This window comes from Xiphophorus maculatus, chromosome 15 (assembly GCF_002775205.1).
Source record: "Xiphophorus maculatus strain JP 163 A chromosome 15, X_maculatus-5.0-male, whole genome shotgun sequence".
Classification (NCBI taxonomy): domain Eukaryota; kingdom Metazoa; phylum Chordata; class Actinopteri; order Cyprinodontiformes; family Poeciliidae; genus Xiphophorus; species Xiphophorus maculatus.
Genome location: NC_036457.1, coordinates 17166022 through 17186414, shown reverse-complemented (window position 1 = coordinate 17186414; position 20393 = coordinate 17166022). Strand labels below are relative to the sequence as shown.

The following is a 20393-nucleotide window of genomic DNA, read 5'->3' as shown; positions in this document are numbered from 1 at the left end:
AAAAAGAAAAAGCACAAACCGAGACTGTAACGTGAACACAAGCGGTTGCATTTGTTTTTATTTTTATTTATTTATTTATTTATTTATTTTTTGCTTCTTTCAGGAAAATATGGACATGTATTCTCGGGTGAAGCGCAGGAAATCGATGCGTAGGAGCACTTTCAACATGCCTGCGCACCACAAAGTCATGAGCAAGGATGAGGAAGAGGAGGAGGAGGAAGAAGGGACGGAAGGTACATCCAAAGCTTTGCTTCTCGAAATACTGCAAATTTTAAGCCCGGCATTAATGCCATAAAGGTTTTATGGGTTGCTTTTTTTTTTTCAATTAAAAACAGGCAAAATAGCACTCAGTGGAAGCTACGCATTAAAGACTACAGAACCAAAATTGTATGACGGCAGCAGTCTTCACTGTGAATGTTGTTAAGAAGTGAAGAATTGTCAAAGTTAGCTACTTTCAGAACCAGCGAGGTGTGGATACATGCAGTCAAAAATGTAAGAATCTTTTTAAAATGGAAACCGTTTTGTGTCTGACTCGTTGAGACCAGCATCGGCGGATCAAAACTTTTAAATCTCCCCACAAAATTCTGAGTGGGACATCACTGGTTTTCTCACATAAAGCAAAGCGGACCCAGAACTCATATAATAATGTAATTTCAGCTTAGAGTCAGGGGTTTTAGATTCTCATCTAGAGCTGGTTAAATTCAGTCCAAATTTCTTACCTTGAATCAGATGCTAACTTCAGCGTCAATAGGCCTCAAAGTGTCAGTCGTATGACGTTGTGTTTTTAACCACTGAAATAGATATAATAAGTTGTAAAGTATGTTAAAACGTGTGAGCAGTGGAAAAATATTTCAGATATTTTTAGATTTTGAAAAGAAATTAGCTAGTTGCAATGTCTGGCAGTATTTTGTTACAGGACTTACAAAACCTTGTCTTATCTATAAATCTTGTTTCTAGTTTAATAGCTTTGTGTCCTAAAATTCTACTATCCTATCAATTTAAAAGTAACAGAGGCTTTGTCCGTGCTACTGTCGGACAACCTTTGTTTTGTGATGCTTTAATTTGGCTAGATCTGCTTGTACCTACTTCCACGGTACTGCAGTGGAAATAGGTTTTGCTTTTGCATTGTTACCATTTTGGATTTCGCTCATAAAAAGTCAATAAGGTGGAATCATCCTGTGTGAAACAGGCTTTTCGCTGTTCTGTCTTTTTGAGCGTGCAGTCTCTCACTTGAAGTTCGTAAGCGTCACCTCATGCTTTCAGAGTCGAACGGCGAAGAGGAGGAGGAGGAGGACGCAGAGGATGACGACGAAGACGACGAAGGGGATGAAGCTGAGGAGGCCGGGGAGGAAAACGATAGGCCGTACAACCTGAGGCAGCGGAAGACGGTGCAAAGATACGAAGCGCCACCGATCGGTATTTAGTCTTTCGCGTTTTCGAACCTCGGCTTTTTCATTTTTGGTCGCCTAACTGGTTTGTTGTGTAACCGGCAGTCGCGTTGTGTTTGCCTTTCCAGAGCCTGTGAACAGAAAACAGAGCAACCCGTCGCTTTTTGACACCCACAGATCCCCAGCAAGAAGAAGCCATATTAGGTGGGCTGGGATTTTTTTTTCCAACATAAGTTCAATATATTTAGCAGCGTATCATTAAAATGAATATAAAACTAAAATGAAGCAGTATTAGATGAAGTTTGTTGCATTTTTCCCAGAGTGAAGAAACATGCCATCCACAGCAGTGACACCACCTCATCATCTGACGAAGAACGCTTTGAGCGAAGGAAAAGCAAGAGCATGACTCGGGCCAGGAACAGGTGTCTACCGTCGCTTTCTTTCTCATAGCTTTTTATCTTCGTTGCTCTGTGCGGTGATTTTTCATTTTAGTGCAACAAAAACACATTGTGTCGAAGGCTGGAGTTTTGATTGCTGTTTTTTTCTTGTCCTGTTATATTTCAAACCACGGTTGTAATCGGTGAAAACTTTAGATATGGAAATTTTATTTGAAGTTTTTTTTTTTTCTCTAATCGTCTTTCAAGCAGATCGGTTATTTTTAGTTACACTTTTCCTACAGAGGTAAAAAAACCTCCCAAAAAACAAACAAACAAAAAAAATAATACAGGCGATTTATCTCAACAGATGTTTACCCATAAACCTGACGCCTGACAGCTTGTCCAGCGGCGTGCTGCGGGACAGGGTTAAAGTGGGCACCAGCTTGGCTGATGTGGACCCCATGAACCTTGATAATTCGGTGAGTGGAAACACTAACAAGTCAAACTCAGCTATAATGTGGATGTTTCAATGTGCTGAGGCGTGCAGAGTCTTCTGACTGTAATGTTGGCCAAACTTTGTTCACATTTTGTCATTGTACAACCACAAGCCTGACCCACATTATTGGGAAGTGAAAGGGAAACGACACATGGGGGGGAATCCGTGTGCATATAGTTTCAGGCCTGGTTACTTTGGTAACGGTTGATTTCTAATGAAATAAAAATGTCTACTCGTGACATGCAAACTCTGTAGACAAAAACGAACTCTACATCTCACTCCATGCCCATCATAACACACGGTGGTGGCAGCATGAGACTGTGGGGGGAGCTTTACTTCAATGAGAACAGAAAATGTAGTCGGTTTTATGGGAAGATAAAGGAAGAAGTTTATTATTACATCTTCTGTCTTTTTCTATTGCAGAATTCAACACAGGATTGACAAAATGGGGTTGAAATATATGCATTTTTTTTATTATTCTTTTAAAGCCATTTGTCATTTTCCTTCCGCTTTACAATTATGTACAACTGAGTCGGTCTGTCAAATAAAACTTGAAAAAAAACCCATTGAGAAATCGATCATATTGGTGGTCATAAATACTTTTACAATAGACTGCGTTTTCTGTTACAAAAATGAGCCACTCTTTAGTTTTTAGAGATTAGTAAAGCAACAAGATGTGTGACTGACTTTTTTTCACTTTTCCATGTGTTGCAATATGTATATTTGTCTTTTTCTTAGGTGAGGTTTGACAATGTGGGTGGCCTCAGCAATCACATTCAGTCTCTAAAGGAGATGGTGGTGTTCCCTCTGCTCTATCCTGAGGTCTTTGAAAAATTTAAGATTCAGCCTCCCAGGTGAGAGGAACTCCAAAAAAATATTGCTCAGTCATTATTTTTTTTGGTTGAAATGAACATTGGGGAGGGAGTTTACGAAACTGAAGTAGATTTATTTAAAAAAAAAAAGCTACAATAATTGGTATTCTTCTCCCTCCACCCCCTTTTTTTAGAGGGTGTTTGTTCTACGGACCCCCAGGAACAGGAAAGACTCTGGTTGCGCGGGCTCTTGCCAACGAGTGCAGTCAGGGAGATAGGAAGGTCGCTTTTTTCATGAGGAAAGGAGCCGACTGCCTCAGCAAATGGGTCGGAGAATCAGAACGGCAGCTACGCCTCCTCTTTGATCAGGTCAGCTACCTTTCTGTACTCTGATTTCGGATGGACTAGCAACAACACAGCAGTCTCATTTAGCTGTCTCTCTGGATGTTCTCACATGGATTCATTTCTGCTGTTGAGCAAAACAAACCTCCATACAATACACACACAAAAAAACCAACTAAACTATTTAACAATTTTTCATGAAAAATATGTACTAAAGTTTCACCTTTTTATTGTGTGTGATTTTTGTTTTCTCTTTTTTTCCCCCCCAAGGCTTACCTGATGAGGCCATCAATTATTTTCTTCGATGAGATCGATGGTTTGGCTCCGGTTCGCTCCAGCAGGCAAGACCAGATACACAGGTAAAGCAAGTAGTTTGTAGTTTTTTTGTTTAGTTTAATGGCTCTGTACCATATTTCTTGGTGCATTTTATGTTTATTTTTATTTATTTTTGTACTTTTTATATTTTGATACTTTTTAGTTTGCATGTCTTTTTATATTCACATGCTTGCTGTAACATTAATTCATCATTTTAATAAATCTGAATCTGAATATAAAGCGACATGAGTTGTCTGCATCCGTCAAACATTTAAGTGACCGGCGTCATTTATTTTCTTTACTGAACCATTTGACTGGAGTGGGGATATAATGCAAAACGATTTGTTTGTCATTGTCATTTGCAGCCAAATTTTCTGAAAAACTTACTTAAATTAGAACTCCACCAATCAGTTTTGTGGCAGGTTTTCAGTGTGTGTGTGTGTGCTTTTTTTTTTAAGGTTTGAGCTCTCATTACAGATTTTAGCCGAGTTTCATTTCCCATCAAAAACTATGATAATCTGCATTAAAATATTTTTCCTCGATTTCTGCTGTGAGTTATTTACATTAGGAGTTTGTGTGATTGCAGTTGCTGTAAAACATGGCTTTTAATAACTTAAAACCAAGATTGTACAATAATGAGTTGATTTATGTAAAATCAACTTTTTAAAAAAATATTATTGAACGTCCAAGTGTCCGGTCACCGGTCACATCAATTAGTGGAACTTGGCCGAAATGAGTGCTGTGATGTAGCATTTTAATTTTGGATTGTAATTTAAATGAAAATAGCTGATTCTCTGCAAAGATCCGCTCTAGTTGCCATGCGAAGGAAATACTTTGAAGGCGTAGTTTTGATGGAGCTGAACAGCCAGTGACTGATCAATAACTCTGCATTAAGTTCCTTCTCATTCCCCGTTCACAGCTCTATTGTCTCCACGCTCTTGGCCTTAATGGACGGCCTGGACAGTCGCGGGGAGATAGTTGTCGTTGGTGCTACAAACAGACTCGACTCTATCGACCCGGCACTCAGGAGGCCTGGACGCTTTGACCGGGAGTTTCTCTTCAGCTTGCCAGACAAGAAGGTGAGGCTGCAGCAAAACTTGATGCTGTCAAATAATGGTTGCACTTTTCTTTGTTACTTGGATGTTTTCTCAAATGGGGAGGAAGCACACAAGATGTGTAACTCAGCATTTCACAGTCTTTGTTAGACCTTTGCATTTATGACTCAGCTACAATTTTATTTATAAGAAAAACAATGGGACAGACAAAAAAAAAAAGAAGATTGTTCTTTTAAGTATTTTGAGGTGTTCCAAATTGCATACATGCTGTTAGATTTTGGCAAATGATGCGTGCTTGCACCCCGGTTTTGAAAAGTCAACAAGTGTGAAATTGGCAGAAAAAGGAGAGGACAAGTCGGTTAGTTTTTGTGTGGGAACAGGAATAATTTGTACTCAGGTTTTGTTGTTGCAACATCTTAAAATGTATTTTAATTTCTTCTGTAAATTTGTTTCAGTTTTGTGATTTTTATTACATCTTGTCATTTATATCTTTTTTTAGTACTTGTTCCTGAGATTGTTGGACATTTTGTTGATAATTTTATTTGTTTACATAATTTTTTAAATACATATTAGCCCTTTAAAACAAACTGTAAAGAGCCCTTAAAAAGAAAACTTTTCTTTCCCTACTCATTGAACTTTAATTTAAGGTATTAATTTAATCTAAAGGTCCAACAGGGGTTGGAATTTTTATTTTATTTTATTTTTTTTATGACAATTCACATTTCAAGTTCAAAAAAGGTGTTTGTTTGTTTGTTTGAACAATGCTGATTTCAAAATCAACCAAAATAATGCTAATTTTATGTATACGTTCCTCTTCCTCTCTGTTTTCATATAACTTGTTGATAACTGAGCTCACTTGATGTTTTCTGTCTGGTTCCATTCCAGCCTGTCGGGACGAAACTTGCTAAAAAATATTTTCTGCTGCTTTGAGAATCATTGGAGTAGATATTTCTAAAATTCAAAAACGTAACTCTTTCTCTAGTTTGGGGTTCATTTTTCTTTAAACCGTGCCATACCTCTCCAAATTTTAGGTTTGATGCTGCTGTGCATTTGTCAGTCATTAGGAGATGCTTTTACTTTTTGACAATAAGATGGATTTGCTTTGCTTTGCTGTATTTAATCACCGCTGCTGTTTTTTTTTTTTTTTGTCCTGACTTAAGGCCAGAAAGCAGATTCTGGAGATCCACACGCGGGACTGGGACCCCAAACTATCTGAGCCATTTCTGAATGAACTTGCAGAAAAATGTGTCGGTAAGAGTCACTCATAATACGAAGCAGTATGTTGTCTGGAGTGCCGATGCCAATATAAAAACGCCCAGGGTTAACATAGATCTGCAGAGCGCATTATAGAATTTCATCAAACTGACGCTGGAGCAGTCAGGCGGTGTAATCAAACCAAAATACGAGAGGGAGAGGGAATAATTGACTGTTTATGCACCTTTTCTTCCAGGCTATTGTGGTGCTGACATCAAAGCACTTTGCACAGAGGCAGCCTTGATGGCGTTGCGCCGCCGATACCCGCAGATCTACGGCAGCAGTGTCAAACTGAAGCTGGACGTGGCGTCCATCGTCCTTGGGCCCGGCGACTTCAGCAAGGCAATGAGGACGATTGTCCCGGCCTCCCAGAGGGCCCTGGCTCCCGCGGGCCGGGCCCTGTCCCCCACCCTCAGGCCCCTGTTGGGCTGCTCCTTCTCCTCGGTGCTGAAAACTCTTCTGAGAGTCTTCCCCCACGCTCAGTGTACTGACAGGGACAACCTGCACGGTAAGAACGGGCAATTTTTGAAGCTGCGCTCCTCCTATAGCGCCTCATTTTCTCTCGCCGCCCCTCTCAGTCGTCGCTTGGGTTTCCCGTCGGCGTGTTGTTGGATTTGATTATCTCCGTTTTCCCAACCTTATTACCACAGCTCTTTGTATCGCCCTCCCACTCTGATCATATTGTGTGCGCGTTCGCCTCACTTCCCTCTAAAGGTGGTGCCGTGGAGACGGAAAGCCTCATCATTGTGTGTGCACAGTAACTCTCAACCCCCAAACCCCTCCGCCCCACGTCCACAAAGGGGCATTTACAGCAGATTAGGCTTAATGGAAAACTTCACCAGCTGGGAGTCGTTTCTTCAGGAAGTTGAACTTGTTGCACCAAAACATGGCTGCGGCTGCAACTGCCGATTATTTTAGTCCTCGGTTAGTCAGACAATTAATCAATTATCGGATGAAAAAAATTGGCACATTCTGCCTATTTTTCATTTAACCATTTAATCCTTTTTCATACAATATAATAAATGCAAAAAAAATAAAAATAAACAAATAATTCAATCATTTAGTAATAGGTACAACCACTCCGTTGTTCCTACAGCTATTTCTCTTTTTAATGTCAGGACAAAGTACGGGGACTCGCATCTGTTTGTTCCATACATCCCAGATGTTTGTAGCAGCTGTCGGTCGACAATGATAGACACTGCTGTACTTATCCCATTATGTATTGATTTATATTTGATGCATTTTTTGGTATGTTTTATTATAGTTTTTTTTTTAATTATTATTTTTTTTAAACTTTTGATACTTTGTCTTTTAGTTGTTGTACTTACTGTAACATTAATTGCCCATTTTGAACATGAATAAATCTTAATCTGAATTTTTTTAAGTAAGAAAATGAGCATTTGATTGCCTACAATGCAATAACATAGCATTCCTTTAGTGAGCCTAAACAGATTTACAGACAAATGTTTTTTTTTTTAATCTTAGACGCATTAATCGTTTACCAAATTAGTTGACGATTTTGATAATCGATTAATCCAATGAAACGCGTCAGCCCTAAAAATGGCACAAACGCCTTGCGCAGCATTTGCTTTTCGAGGATGTTTATATCTCTAGACACCACTTTGAATTAAAAGTCTTTGTTAATGTCAAAGTTAGAGCTCGTCTAATGAAAAGCGCTTGTAGCAGCAAACCTTTGGTGGTAAATAAGGCTTGTAAAAGTGTGTTTACTGCACACCAACGGTTCTTTAAGCGGCGTTCTTCTCTATGACAGCCGGTGACAATCAACTGCTGGAAGAGGAGTTTTACAGCGACGATGACAATGAGGATGGCTCCGCCTCCATTTACGAAGTTCCGCCTTCTGCATGCCCAAAGAGTCACCTCTCCTCTTCTGCAATGCACAGACCCTTCCTCCACTTCTCCTCGTGAGTTTGACGAGAACGACTTTGCTAATACATCTTTATTTGCTTTTTTTTTTTTTTTTTTTAAATTGGGCATCTGCTGTAATTGTCACGAACGGTGAAAGCTGCACTGATGGGGAAGAAGTTTGTTTATTCTCCTGTCTTAAAAACAAGCAGCGTGGCATGTTCGGGACTGACTCGAGACATTTTTATGTTTATCATTTGAGTCTCCCGCTGTACGTGAAAAGACATGAAGCTTAAATATTAAACAGCCAGTTATGAAAGGCTTAAACACGAAAAATCAAAACTCGCTTTGATATGCTTCTAACAAGAAGACCTTTAATTTCAAATTTAATATGCATATACAGACTCTTGCAAAAATACTTTTTATGCACTTAATCATATTTTCAGGTTACTTATTTGATGCAAAAAGTCGAGAAAATAGCAAATATAAAATTTCCAATCATACTGTCAGTTTACATATTTTTTATTAACAATAACTGAAATTTATCAAGACGATGTATCAAAATTCTAATAAGAAATTTTTCACAATACATGATAAAAGCTACAATAAATGCCCAACCCTATTGAAGACGTGTAAATACTTCTGTTTAGTAAGAAAAAAAGACCTAGACGTCTGCAGTAGGTTGCTCTGTTTTCCTGAGTTGCTGCAGAAACTTGACAATGTCATGTTGCTTGCAGCTCTTCACTTCAGCAGCCCACAGCGTACCGGCCCCGCATGCTGCTGGCAGGGGCCCCGGGTTCTGGACAAAGCTCCCACTTGGCTCCTGCCTTGCTCCACCACCTAGACAAGCTACCAGTGCACCGCCTGGACTTGCCCACCTTGTACTCCGTCAGCGCCAAGACGCCGGAGGAGTCCTGCGCTCAGGTAAAAAAATCCCAAAAAAAAAAACAATCTCAACCTGGAAAATATAGGTGTTTTTTTTTGTTAAATTTGTTGACGTTTAGCCTCAACGGACTTCGGCTTCGTTTCGCTGTTTGAGCCGCCTTTGTTCTCCGTTTGTAGGTTTTCCGTGAGGCCCGTCGAAGTGTTCCCAGCGTGGTGTACATGCCTCATATCTCAGAGTGGTGGGACACGGTGAGCGACACTGTGAAGAGCACCTTCCTCACCCTGCTGAACGATGTGCCCTCCTTCAGCCCGGTCCTCATCCTCGCAACTGCCGAGACTCAGTACTCCAAGCTGTCAGAGGAGGTAGGAACACAAGCACAACAGAGAGTCGACAGGAAATTGAAAACACTGACGGATATTATTTCAGTTGAGGCCGGAGGAAATGGAAATGTATAAGGCTTCTGATCCTTAGGAAGTGTGCTTTTGCTTTGTTGCAGTATTTTTGATGTGACATATTTTGGTGTTGAGGATTTCCTTTTATTTTTAAAACAAGATTCTTAGTTGTGCACACAATGTTTGAGTTTTTAAAAAAACTCGAGGGGGAAACGCTTTTGATCGTCTTGCAAAACTCATGTTGAACCACAGCAGTCTGTTTCGTTTGTGTATTCAAGTATTTTTTATTTACAATTGGTTGCTGATTTCAGGTAGTTCTTTTTTGGCCAAAATTGGTTTGTACTTATTTATACTTATCTAATTTTAGATTTTCTTTGACACACTACACGTGTTGATTTTGTACATGTTTATGCACGGATATATTTTTTTATTCTAAAAATCAACTCAGTTTTGAGCGTACATAATTATTTGGCCAAATCCAAAAAAGAAAAAGAAAAGAAAAAGAGAGAAACAGCACAAAATGTGGAATATAGTCTGTGATATCGTTATTGAGGTATTTATAAAAAAAATATCGTAATATCATTTTCTAGCAATACCCCGTTGCCCCTTTTCTCTCATCTCTTCTTTGGTTTATTGTTTGTGTTTTTTCTTCCTGAAAACATAAACAGAGTCAGGCCGCCTGCTGTGTTGGTGTGCAAGGAAAAGGTTCAGTTGCAGAAATGGTACAAAACAAGGTCATCTCTGGTCAGGCAACAGAAGCCGTTTAATTAGGTCTGAGGTTTGGCAGCCTGAAATCTTGACCCTAAGCCACGTACTCTGTATAGAAATGCTCAGGCAGGTTGCAGGCCTCCTGTCTGTTTTTGTCGCGGTGCGTTCCTGTGCGCCTGGTGTTTTGGCAAGGCCTTTAACCCCCGAACCCAGGTCCAAGCTAACTTAGGCTGTCGGGGGGGATTCTTTATGTTTTTGACCGATAAGGATTGAAGGGGTTCTCCTCATTAACCTCTCAGTTCTAGTTTGAACTGTTTTATGTGTGTTTTTCATGGCTCCTTTTATGCTTCTTTTGTACTTTTCACAATGCCCATTTTTTTCTTACACATCATTGAAATATTTTAATAAGATTTTGGTTTTACAGATACAGACAACTCTAATCTAAAACTTGATCTGAAAGTATTTATTTGGGGATGGTTTGTCTAAGCCTTATGTAGAAAATCATGTTTTTGTTAGGATTCTTGGAAGTTTGAACATACAATAGAGTATTAGAGACACGCTAAGAAAATAATTTAAAAAAAAACTAAATTACGAGCATAAAGTCATAGAATTACAAGACGAAAGCCTTAATATTATGAAAACAAAGTCAAAATAATACAAGATTAAAGTCGTAGTATTACGAGAATAGCTATAAAGTTAGGACTTTATTCTCAAAATATTGTGACTTTATTCTGTTCTCATGTTATTTCGACTTTATTCTCGTGATATTCTTAATTTGTTCTCGTAATATTATGACTTTATTATTATCATCTTATGATTTTATTCTCATAATTATATTTATTTATTTATTTTTTTATCAGAATGGCCCTAATGCTCTGTCGTGCGAAGATGTTTTAGTCGGTGTTTTGTCTTTTACGAACTCTAGGCGCACCAGTGCAAAAAGTTAAACAGTGAGACTCCATTTCATCAAACTGAATGTCCTATCAGTACGCAAACTGTCATTATACTCGAAATACTTCGGTGAGCAATTATTGCATCATTAAAAATCTTTTGAATAGTTTTTTTTAGTATATATCCAGCACCCTAATAATGGCCCAACCCTGCTTCTCTTTTATACTTCTGCACATTTTCCGTCAACCTGGTTGTTTTTCTGCTGGCTCTCACACATTGGCCCAATAATTCTTCTCAATCATTTTGCATCCATACTGAGCCAAGCATAAGTAATTTATTGTAATTAAAATAATAGTGTTTGTATATAATCAGCGGCTGCTGCTGATTTCAAGTTCTCAATTAAACTTCAGGCTGTTTAGTGAAAATCAACATTCGGTTGAGACTTTTTAAAGGTTAGATGAGCACAGCAGTGCTATGATGCAAGTGTTTCTACATGCTGTTTTTTTTTTTTTTTGGAGCCTAGAACTGGAATATTTAATGCTTGGAATCATTGAATCGAGGGCTGCAGAACTTTCTGAATTTTATTTTTCAGCAATTTTCCTTTTGTTTTTGAACCCAATAAATCGAGGAGTGCAGCAGTTCCACTGTGGACATGTTCCTGTCATTGACACGCCTCTGTGGAACATGTTTTGAACCAAAATGGCCATTTTGGTTGTTTTACTCTCCAGCGTTGAGAACACAGTGACAGCTGCTTCCTCAGCTCCAAACCGCAGCAGGGAAGCGGGCAGCGTCCCTCCAGAACCAAATGGACTCTACGGGCTGGGGTCCAGCTCTGTGGCCGCCCTGCTTCCCTGAGCAGCTGTCCATTCTGCTCAGACGGAGCTTTATTTCTGTTATAGCGCAATAAAATGAAAATATATTAATCGTGATGTGGTAGCTGTAGCTGGAGAGACACTGTGTTATATTTTTAGCACTTTTATTTTTGATATGGAAGAGAAGGGAAAACAAGTGTAAGTCATACATGATCAGAAGCTTGTAGAAGGCAAATAGCTGTTGGGTGGATTTGCCTCTTCTTTTTTATTTTTCTTAAGAAAGTGCATGAAACGAGAGATGCGCAGATTCATTTTTTTCACTTCCGATACCGATATTTGAGATTTAGTATCAGCCTGTATCGATCCAATACAGAGAAACGGCGCTGACTTGACTTAAAATGTTTTATTTTTTTGTTTTTTTTTTTAAAAAAAAACATATATAATTGTACTGAATTACAAATTTATTTGATAACTCTGCACCAGCACGGCACACTGAAATACACCAATAGCTTCGCAGGCCTGGTCAGACATGTTAAAACTATTTTAATTTGTTCAGTCACTGTCATTAGGAGCATAACAGCCAATGGGAAATAAATAATAAAGACACCGAGGCTGACAGAAACACCAGGTTGACTGCCTTGGTCAATTACGTGAAAAACAAACGTCAACACACCCTTCAAGTGGTTCAGGACACATGGTAACATGGAGATTTACATCTCAGAATTTAGCTTCTTTAAGACTTATAATTGAAGAAGATGAAAAAGGAAATACATTTTTTTCACGTCTTTCTGCCATAAGCGTTAACTATTTACATTAGATGTAAGGGGGAAACATCACACCATATTTCTTCGAGCGTAGTTGCCCTAAATAAGCATTTTGCTATTTTAAAACAAAGACTTAACAAGGAGTTGACATTTTAAGCTGTCGTTGGCTTCTTATATTATCAACCGGCTTTTGGAAAACAGCATTTTCCTGTGTCTTCTCCCTGGAGAATGTGGATCCTTACCGTGGAGATTTCCCAAAAGACAGCCATCGTTTCCAAATCCAGCATGTTCTCTGACAGGGAGAGGTTGAAGGCTCAAATGAATAAAACATAACACATTTGCTGTTCTGCAGTCAGCCTTCCTGTTATCTGCTGAAAGTCTCTCTCACTCGCAGCGTAAATAAACTGCGGCTTTGTCTCAGGGTGCCATCGAAAATACCGTTTGTCCAAGCAGACATCTTGGTTAAAATGCAGGGTGGTTTTGTTTTCGCTCTCTCTGCTGCCCTTTTCTCCACTTAATGTTTTTTACACATTAGGTACAAAAAAAAAAATTGCTGACCACTTCATTCAGAAAACATTTAGACATTTAGATACTACAATGTTTTGTAGAGTTATCAAAATCAGAACAAATGGAATTCCTTTTTTTTTCTTCAGCTTACAGAGTTGTGTGCAGGGAGATGGAGATGTTTTGAAACAAATCTGATATTTTTTTTCGGATGTCCAGATCCAGTAGCTTTGTTTTTTTTTTTTTTTTTTGTGGCTTGGTCTCAGAAGAATGCTAGAAAAATGCATCTTACTCAGCCTAGAAATTTTCTCCCACAGTTTTTTTTTTTCTCTCGTGAATTTTCATCTATTTTGAAGTTGGAACACATAATTCTTCCTGTGTTTCTGGTCTCCATTTTTTCTGCCAAAAACATACCTCCATGGGATCAGTTTTTATTTCTTTTTATTTTGTTTTTGGTTCCGACTCTCTTCACGGTTTCAGAGCTCTGCGGAGTCAGTGTTGGGGAACGCAAACACTTTCCAGCAATACTACTCAATAACGTTAAGCCAAAATATGGCCTGAAAGGCAAATAAAATCATATAAGAGGGGTATGGAGGGGGCTTGAGAAGGCAGTGATGGAGAAGACTCCAGGTCCACACACTTTCTGCAAAGCGCAAACTGTTGCAGCATCTCTGCGAGGCGTACAGAGAAGTCTGATTGATTATGGTCATGAAGGAATTGTTGGGCCCAGGGGGCATGAAATCCAACCCCTAACAAGCACACTGTGTTTTGGTTTCAAACAAGTAGCTTTCTCTTCACTCACTGTCAGCTGTCAGTGTCTGACGCACTTGCAGTTTCCACATGGCAGTACAGAAAGTGCTGGATTGTGTGAAAGCTTTGCTGAAGTCTTCGCCTCTTGCCGCATTTGGAGAAGAGACGTCGTTCTCGCTGCCTTATTTCTATGTTTACAAATTGGACGCGGGATACAAAGGGAGGGGACACAAGTGATTAAAATTAGTGTTTCCAAAGAACACTGAAGAAAAGATGAGAGCATTTGGAAAGAGTAATCATATAATTTAATCTTTAAAACAAGTTCTTTGTATACTACCTATCGTTAAATTATCTAAAAAACTAACAAAAAACCCAAAAGAAAAACAAACAACATAACTCTGACAAATTTAGTTTTATGGCAGCAACATCTACAGTGGAGATAAAAAAAAACAACAAAAAAACTGACTTCACAGGAGAGCATTTCTCCAACAAAACTCTACAAACCTCTAGATTAATGTCACATATTTATATAAAAAAAAAAAAAAAACCCAGAAGAAAATTTTTTTTTTCGAGATAAAAAAATTATTGTATTTATAATACAAAATTCTGAAAATTCTTCAGAAATTTGTAAGACGACAGCAAACATAAACCTCAGATGTTTTCTGAGATTCTGAAGTCAATGCCACATGACTAATGCTTACAGTTTTGTATGAAAGATGATCTGTGATGTTAAAGGCCACATTTTCTTCTTCTAAAAAAAATCAAACAAACAAAAAAAAAAAAAAACCCTGGAAATGATGCATGGAATCTTCCAATTAAATTAACATTAAAACAAATCCTCCTGGGTTGGTCTCTGAGCAGCAAAACATATGAACAAATGAGCACAGATACCAAAAAAAAAAAAACCCTTCTACATTAGCAATCTCAGTTTCCATATATAAAATCTATTGAAAACATGCAGACTGAGAATTTTTTGATACGCTTTTCTGACATTTTACTTCTCTAGTAAGTAAAGCAGTTTTTGGGCAATAAATTGGGTCGCACCTGAACTAATTTCTCAATGGTGGGACCTAAAAAAAAACCAAAACTTGAGTGACCGATCGTTTGAGGGAAAAAAACAACAAAAACACAAACCAAACTCTGACACTGAAAGTCCATCACCATCGTCTGTTCAACGACAGACGCACATTAGGCCTATATTGTGGCGCAAAAACCAATCAGAGATGGTGAAGAGCGTAACAGACCAAAAAAAAATAAGTTAAACACATAAGGAACAAAAAGTTAGTCTAGAGCGAATCCAGAGGGACAGAGACAAACCAATTCACATTCATGCCACAGCAGCATTTTAAACGATTAAGCTCCAGTATAATTGATTGTGCAAGTGGAATGAAAAAAACAAACAAAAAACTTCTTCTTCACCAAAACAGCAACTTTCTTTGCAACTTCATCTCAATCCTTGGTATCTTCTTTTCTTTTTTTTTTGCTTAATCCATCAACATGTCTTTGCTTTGCATGATTCTGTTGCTGTCACCCCTGCAGCTTTCTATGATGATGAAAACACCTGCCCGCTGCGTGCTGCACACACTAGAGCCGTCTCTGATTCCTCTTGCTGTCTTTTATTTATTTATTTTTTATCCTCTGCTGCTATTTTACCAATTCTACCTTACCTCCAGAGGGCAAAAAAAAAAAAAAAAAAAAAGAAGAGACAAACAGCAGGATGGTGAGAACAAACATGCCACGAATCCCGGTGAGGATCGATGAGGATAACAGATGGGGAGGGGGGAGAAAGTTGGTGCTTAGTCAGCAGCAGCAGCCTCTGGGGAGGAGTTACCTTGAGCTCTTATCACCGAATTGAACTGGGATGTGTGAAAACGACCCCTTGTGTAAATCAAGGTTCCTTTTGTTTCTGTCCCTTTTCTCTGCTGTTTCATTTAGACGATGATTTCGCAGTGAAAACGTAATGCTCTAAAATTTGTTGAAAGCAAACATAACTCCCAGCTGGGAGGCGCACAACTCACGTGATTTACAGAGCGTGATTTACAGTTTCACGCTCTCTAGGAGTGTTATTAGTAAATGTTAGTGTTGGTGAACCATCACGGCCATTCTTGGGAACACCGCAGAAGCAAAATCCTTAACAAATGCACCCTTCTTGCAGTTTTAAGCGTTGCGAAAAAAGACACACAAAAAATAATAATTTGAAGGAAAAAAAAGTTTGAATATAATTTATTTCCCCCCCAAAAATGGATCGGATTTAGTTTGTATGGCGAAAGTGTCTGCCAGCACCAAGGTGGATTTTGCCTCAGTGAAATGTGGAGTAATTCTAAAAAAAAAAAAAAATCAAACTTGATCTTTTCAAAACTCTGCCCTGCATGATTTCATTTCTTTCTTCTTCTTCTTTTTTTTTTTTATTTAGATAAGCTACGCATTTTTCCAACGGTTTGAGATTCTGCCCTGTTTTCCTTTAAAAGCTACAGAAGATTATTAGGGCCACCAAAAAAAAAAAAAAAAAAAAAAAAAAAGAATTCTGAGATTAAAGTCAGAATTCTGAGATTAAAGTCAGAATTCTTTTTTTTTTCTTTTTTCGGTGGCCCTAATAATCTTTCGTAAAAAGCAGACGGAGGGGCGTGCCGTGGTGGCGTAGTGGTTAGCGCGACCTATATTTGGAGGCCTTGAGTCCTCGACGTGGCCGTCGCGGGTTCTTCCCCCCTCTCCTTCCCCATTTCCTGTCAGCCCACTGTCATATAAGGGACACTAGAGCCCACAAAAGACCCCCTGGAGGGGTAAAAAAAAAAAAGAAAAGCAGACAGAAATGACCATTTATTTTTTAGCTTAAACTCTGTCTCTTGTGCTCTCTCTCTCTTTCTCCTTTTTTTAAAAGAAAATCCATGTATATATTCACAGATTTCTGCTATCTTTCCTCTGTCTGCCCCCTGCAGCCTTTTATCATGAGTGAAATACTTACCTGCAGCATGGAGAACACTTTTTGAATGTCTTATGCATAATTTACACGATTTGGCACTGATTCAGCTGTGCTTTTCTTATACTTGAAATATGAACCTTTTTTTTTGCTCTTAGAGTTTGATAGGAATAGAATTGGACAACTTGTGTTTTTCCTGTAAAAACATTACTTTCTGTGTTTGTCTGCATTAATTACAGGTAAAAAGTATATTTCAGAGGACCTACGGGGAGGTGGTATCGCTGTGCCCTCCAGGAGATCAGGAGAGGAGGAGCTTTTTCTCTGATTTGCTGCTGGTTCAGGCAGCCAGGTCTCCTCCTCGACCCAGGAACTCAGGTACTTGATGTTTTTATTAACACGTTCTCATGCCAGGCGCGGCAGATGCAGCTGATCTCCGCTGTCGATCCTAGAGGGCACTGTTGGCCTTCTCCTTACTTCCAGTTCTGTTTTTTAACCTTTATGTTTTGCAGTTTTATTTCTGGCCGTTTGTAGAGTGAAAACCGTTCGATTTGATGTGGTTCTGTGTTTTATTTTTGCTTTAACTTGATTTGTCGGGTTCTCATTTCTCTAGGAAGTAGACATGTCTGCTTCCCACTTACAGCAGAATCGGGCTTTTCCGCTTTCCGGTGACCGTCCACCGTTATCCCACTGCTCCCTCACGTCTCTGTTCCACTTCCAGAGCACCGTCCTACGAGGCTTTCAAATGGAAATGGTGGCCTGTCTTCATCTGCCAGTGTCACACTGACACAAAGCAGGGTTACCCGGCTATACCTGCTCTGTGCTCTGCAGGGGTCTCTACCTCACTGAGGTAGAGACCTCCACAGGAGAGGCGAACAGAATAAGGAAAAAAAAAAGTATGGCATGAAATTGCTGAGAGACGACCCAGTCGCGATTAGCCGTAATTAGAATCAGGACTGCTGCTACTGAGTGAAATGCCCGTAGGGGTAGAAGACTTGTCCTAACGATGCCGGCAGGTGCCTTGGGCAAGCGTTCGTATTTTAGGAGAGGTGGAGGGGGGGGATATCTGTTTAAAATTCTCTATCACTGTGCCATTGGCTGGGGGATATTCCTCAGTGAATTTCAAAATGAGTGTTTGTAAAATGTACATGTGGCTTTTTTTCTTCTTCTTCAGTTTGTCTGAAATCCTTTTAAAATTAATTTTTTCCTCAGGTTAGATTTAGGGTGTTTTCACACATGATGGTTCGCTAGATTTGTTTCGATCGGGAGTCGAAGTTGCAATATTTGTTGCATTTTGTTACATTTTCAGCTTTCACACTGCACTGTGTCAAACGGAGCAAAACCCTTTGAAACACTGGAGTAAATGAAATGAAGAAGACATGAGCGCAACTTCCTTCTTCACAAAATGTAAACAAAACTGGAATGATTTTTAGATTTCTCTTTTATCCTTGGTAAAAAAAAAAACAACAAGCTGTTTCTTCCACTAGACACATAAATTTGTTTTGGTTGTATTTACCCAGAATGCCCTGCACTCCTGTCCGCTTCATGCTTTTAGAGCGGTCTCTGGTTGTCTTGGCAGGCCAGAGTTCACTTTAACCAAACCAAAACCTCGGTGTTTAGGCAGACCTCAGTGTTCTTTCTTGGTTCGCACCAGAGTTCAGTTACGCATTCACACTTCCGCAAAGTTTGACTAAAGTGGGTCGAACAGGAACTTTTACTTGTAATTATGGAGTGATTGAGAATCCGCTTTGATATTAGAAAGTGTACTTTAAAATGCAAACTATTCATCTGTCTGTCACTTCAACCTTCAATCGCCTTTTGGATCTCCCTAAAACGGTCCTTCATCTGTCGGCTTATTGCTACTCTGTCCATCCTTCTACAGTCTCCTTTTCCTCTGGTTCAATATTTTAAAGCCTGGCCGCCGTTTCAAATGTGAACGTTTGCATTTACAATTTAAACCAGTAACTGTGGATTTTTAGAAAATGTAAGTTCTAAAAGGTTTGAGAACCCTGCGTATGCCTTTGGCTACAGCTTAGTTAAATCTAACGTTTTAAAAGTTGATCAGAAAAGTCCGGCGTCATTTATTCTCCGCTGTTTTTGCAGAGAGGTGCGAAGAGGTGCTAGCGGTGGCAGAGACGCCGGCCCCTCGGGTCCTATCGGCGGAGGAACAGCGCCGCCTAGCTGAACAGGAAGACAACACGTTACGGGAGCTCAGGCTCTTTCTCAGGGACGTGACTAAGCGCCTGGCCACCGACAAACGGTTCAGCATTTTTAGCAAGCCGGTTGACATCGAGGAGGTAAAGTGGGACCGGTTCTCAAGAAAGGTCGTGTCGCTTTCCTGTCTTTGGTCAACACGACCCGTTACGTATGCTTGTTAGGTGTCGGACTACCTGGAGGTGATTAGGCAGCCCATGGACCTGTCCACTGTCATGACCAAGATCGACACCCATCAGTACTTGACAGCCAAGGACTTCCTGGCGGACATTGACCTCATCAGCAGCAACGCTTTAGAATACAATCCCGACAAGGATCCTGGAGGTAAGGAAGCAAACTGTGTGCACACTCTCTCGTTTCCAGTGAACTTGTGTTGTGGGTGGCTTTTACTTAGTGATTTTTATTTTCGTGGTTTTAGTGCTTTAGTTGGTGTTCAGTGGGCAGAGTGAGAGTTCGGGGTCGGCAGGTTGGGAAATGATTCCCGGACGGATTCCATTAAGAACTAAAAGCCTCCATAAACCAGCCACCGTTTTTTCCACTACACCATACGATTTCATTAGTATTGGGTGCCAGTTTTAGGCTCCGTATTCAGCTCTGTTTGAAGAAGTAAAGAGATCCGATTTATACACAGAAATGTATAGCCAATTATGTCTAATAATGTTGACAAATTTCCTTATAAAGCTATTTAAAATTTTAGTCTTGTCATATAACTTAGTGGTAGTGCTTGAAATTTTTCACATTTAGATGATAATGTTTACAACAGTTTTGTTTTCAAAATAAAAGTCTTATATAACGGACCATAGTTCAATGGGTAGGAATATTTTTGCAAAGCACTGTAGGAGGGCTGGAGAATGAATGAATAACAATATATATTACAATAAACATTTGATCAATCTCAATAGGTTATACATCTGACAGAATATAATCGAATAATTATAATAATAATAATCAATAATTTTACTGGACTTTGATCCAGAACCACACAGCATTCTGGGGGGTTTAGGCAGCCAACGGCGCAATGTTGGCGGCATCAACTAACGCACTCAAAACAGGAAAAGCCACACCACAGGTTTGGTAATATTTTAGGTATTTAAAACATAAAGACTCATCAATGATTGTCAAAATCGACTGACGTGAAACACTTGTATCGTGTTTCTATCTGGGCTTTCAGCAGTCGGTAATCCGGACACAAAATATGGTGCTTTTCAAGCAGTTATCACTGATTGACTGAGTTCATGGCCATTTTTTGAAGAGCAAAAAGAGACAGACATCAGTTAGGCTATGTTTCTAAGCCCCTCCCACATTGAGTTTAGTTGAGTTGTCAGTCAGCTGTATATGATGGCAAAGCTGCAATGTTGGCTGTTTGGGGAATCTTTCGTGGCCAAAAACCACATAAGGATACAGCACAGGAGAGTTGAACTGTAAACAGAGAAGTTGAAGCACTCACTCCATTTTTCACTTTGCTTTGGTGAATCATTGCTTAAAAAACAATTTCTTATCTGAATAATTTTAGTCTGGGCTTTAATAGTAGATAAAGTAGTGTTTCTGCGAATTCAGTTAGATTGTGTCTGATTTTACACTTATTTAGTACATTAAGAATTTACCTTTACCACAAACAATTTCTTCTTAACCTATATAAATGTCATTTTTATTTGA

At 39.3% G+C, this 20393-nt stretch overlaps 1 protein-coding gene across 1 annotated transcript in view; it reads left to right on the top strand.

The window, feature by feature from the left end:
* atad2b (ATPase family, AAA domain containing 2B) overlaps window positions 1-20393 on the top strand; it is an 86848-nt gene that overhangs the window by 6200 nt on the left and 60255 nt on the right. The window contains exons 6-22 of the mRNA XM_014468483.2: window positions 104-233; window positions 1264-1416; window positions 1517-1592; window positions 1709-1810; window positions 2133-2244; window positions 3000-3115; window positions 3268-3442; window positions 3686-3774; window positions 4650-4809; window positions 5946-6036; window positions 6236-6547; window positions 7811-7961; window positions 8640-8826; window positions 8965-9150; window positions 16766-16901; window positions 18627-18820; window positions 18902-19061. Coding sequence (XP_014323969.1) covers window positions 104-233; window positions 1264-1416; window positions 1517-1592; window positions 1709-1810; window positions 2133-2244; window positions 3000-3115; window positions 3268-3442; window positions 3686-3774; window positions 4650-4809; window positions 5946-6036; window positions 6236-6547; window positions 7811-7961; window positions 8640-8826; window positions 8965-9150; window positions 16766-16901; window positions 18627-18820; window positions 18902-19061 — 2530 coding nt within the window. The remainder of the gene's footprint in view (window positions 1-103; window positions 234-1263; window positions 1417-1516; window positions 1593-1708; window positions 1811-2132; window positions 2245-2999; window positions 3116-3267; window positions 3443-3685; window positions 3775-4649; window positions 4810-5945; window positions 6037-6235; window positions 6548-7810; window positions 7962-8639; window positions 8827-8964; window positions 9151-16765; window positions 16902-18626; window positions 18821-18901; window positions 19062-20393) is intronic.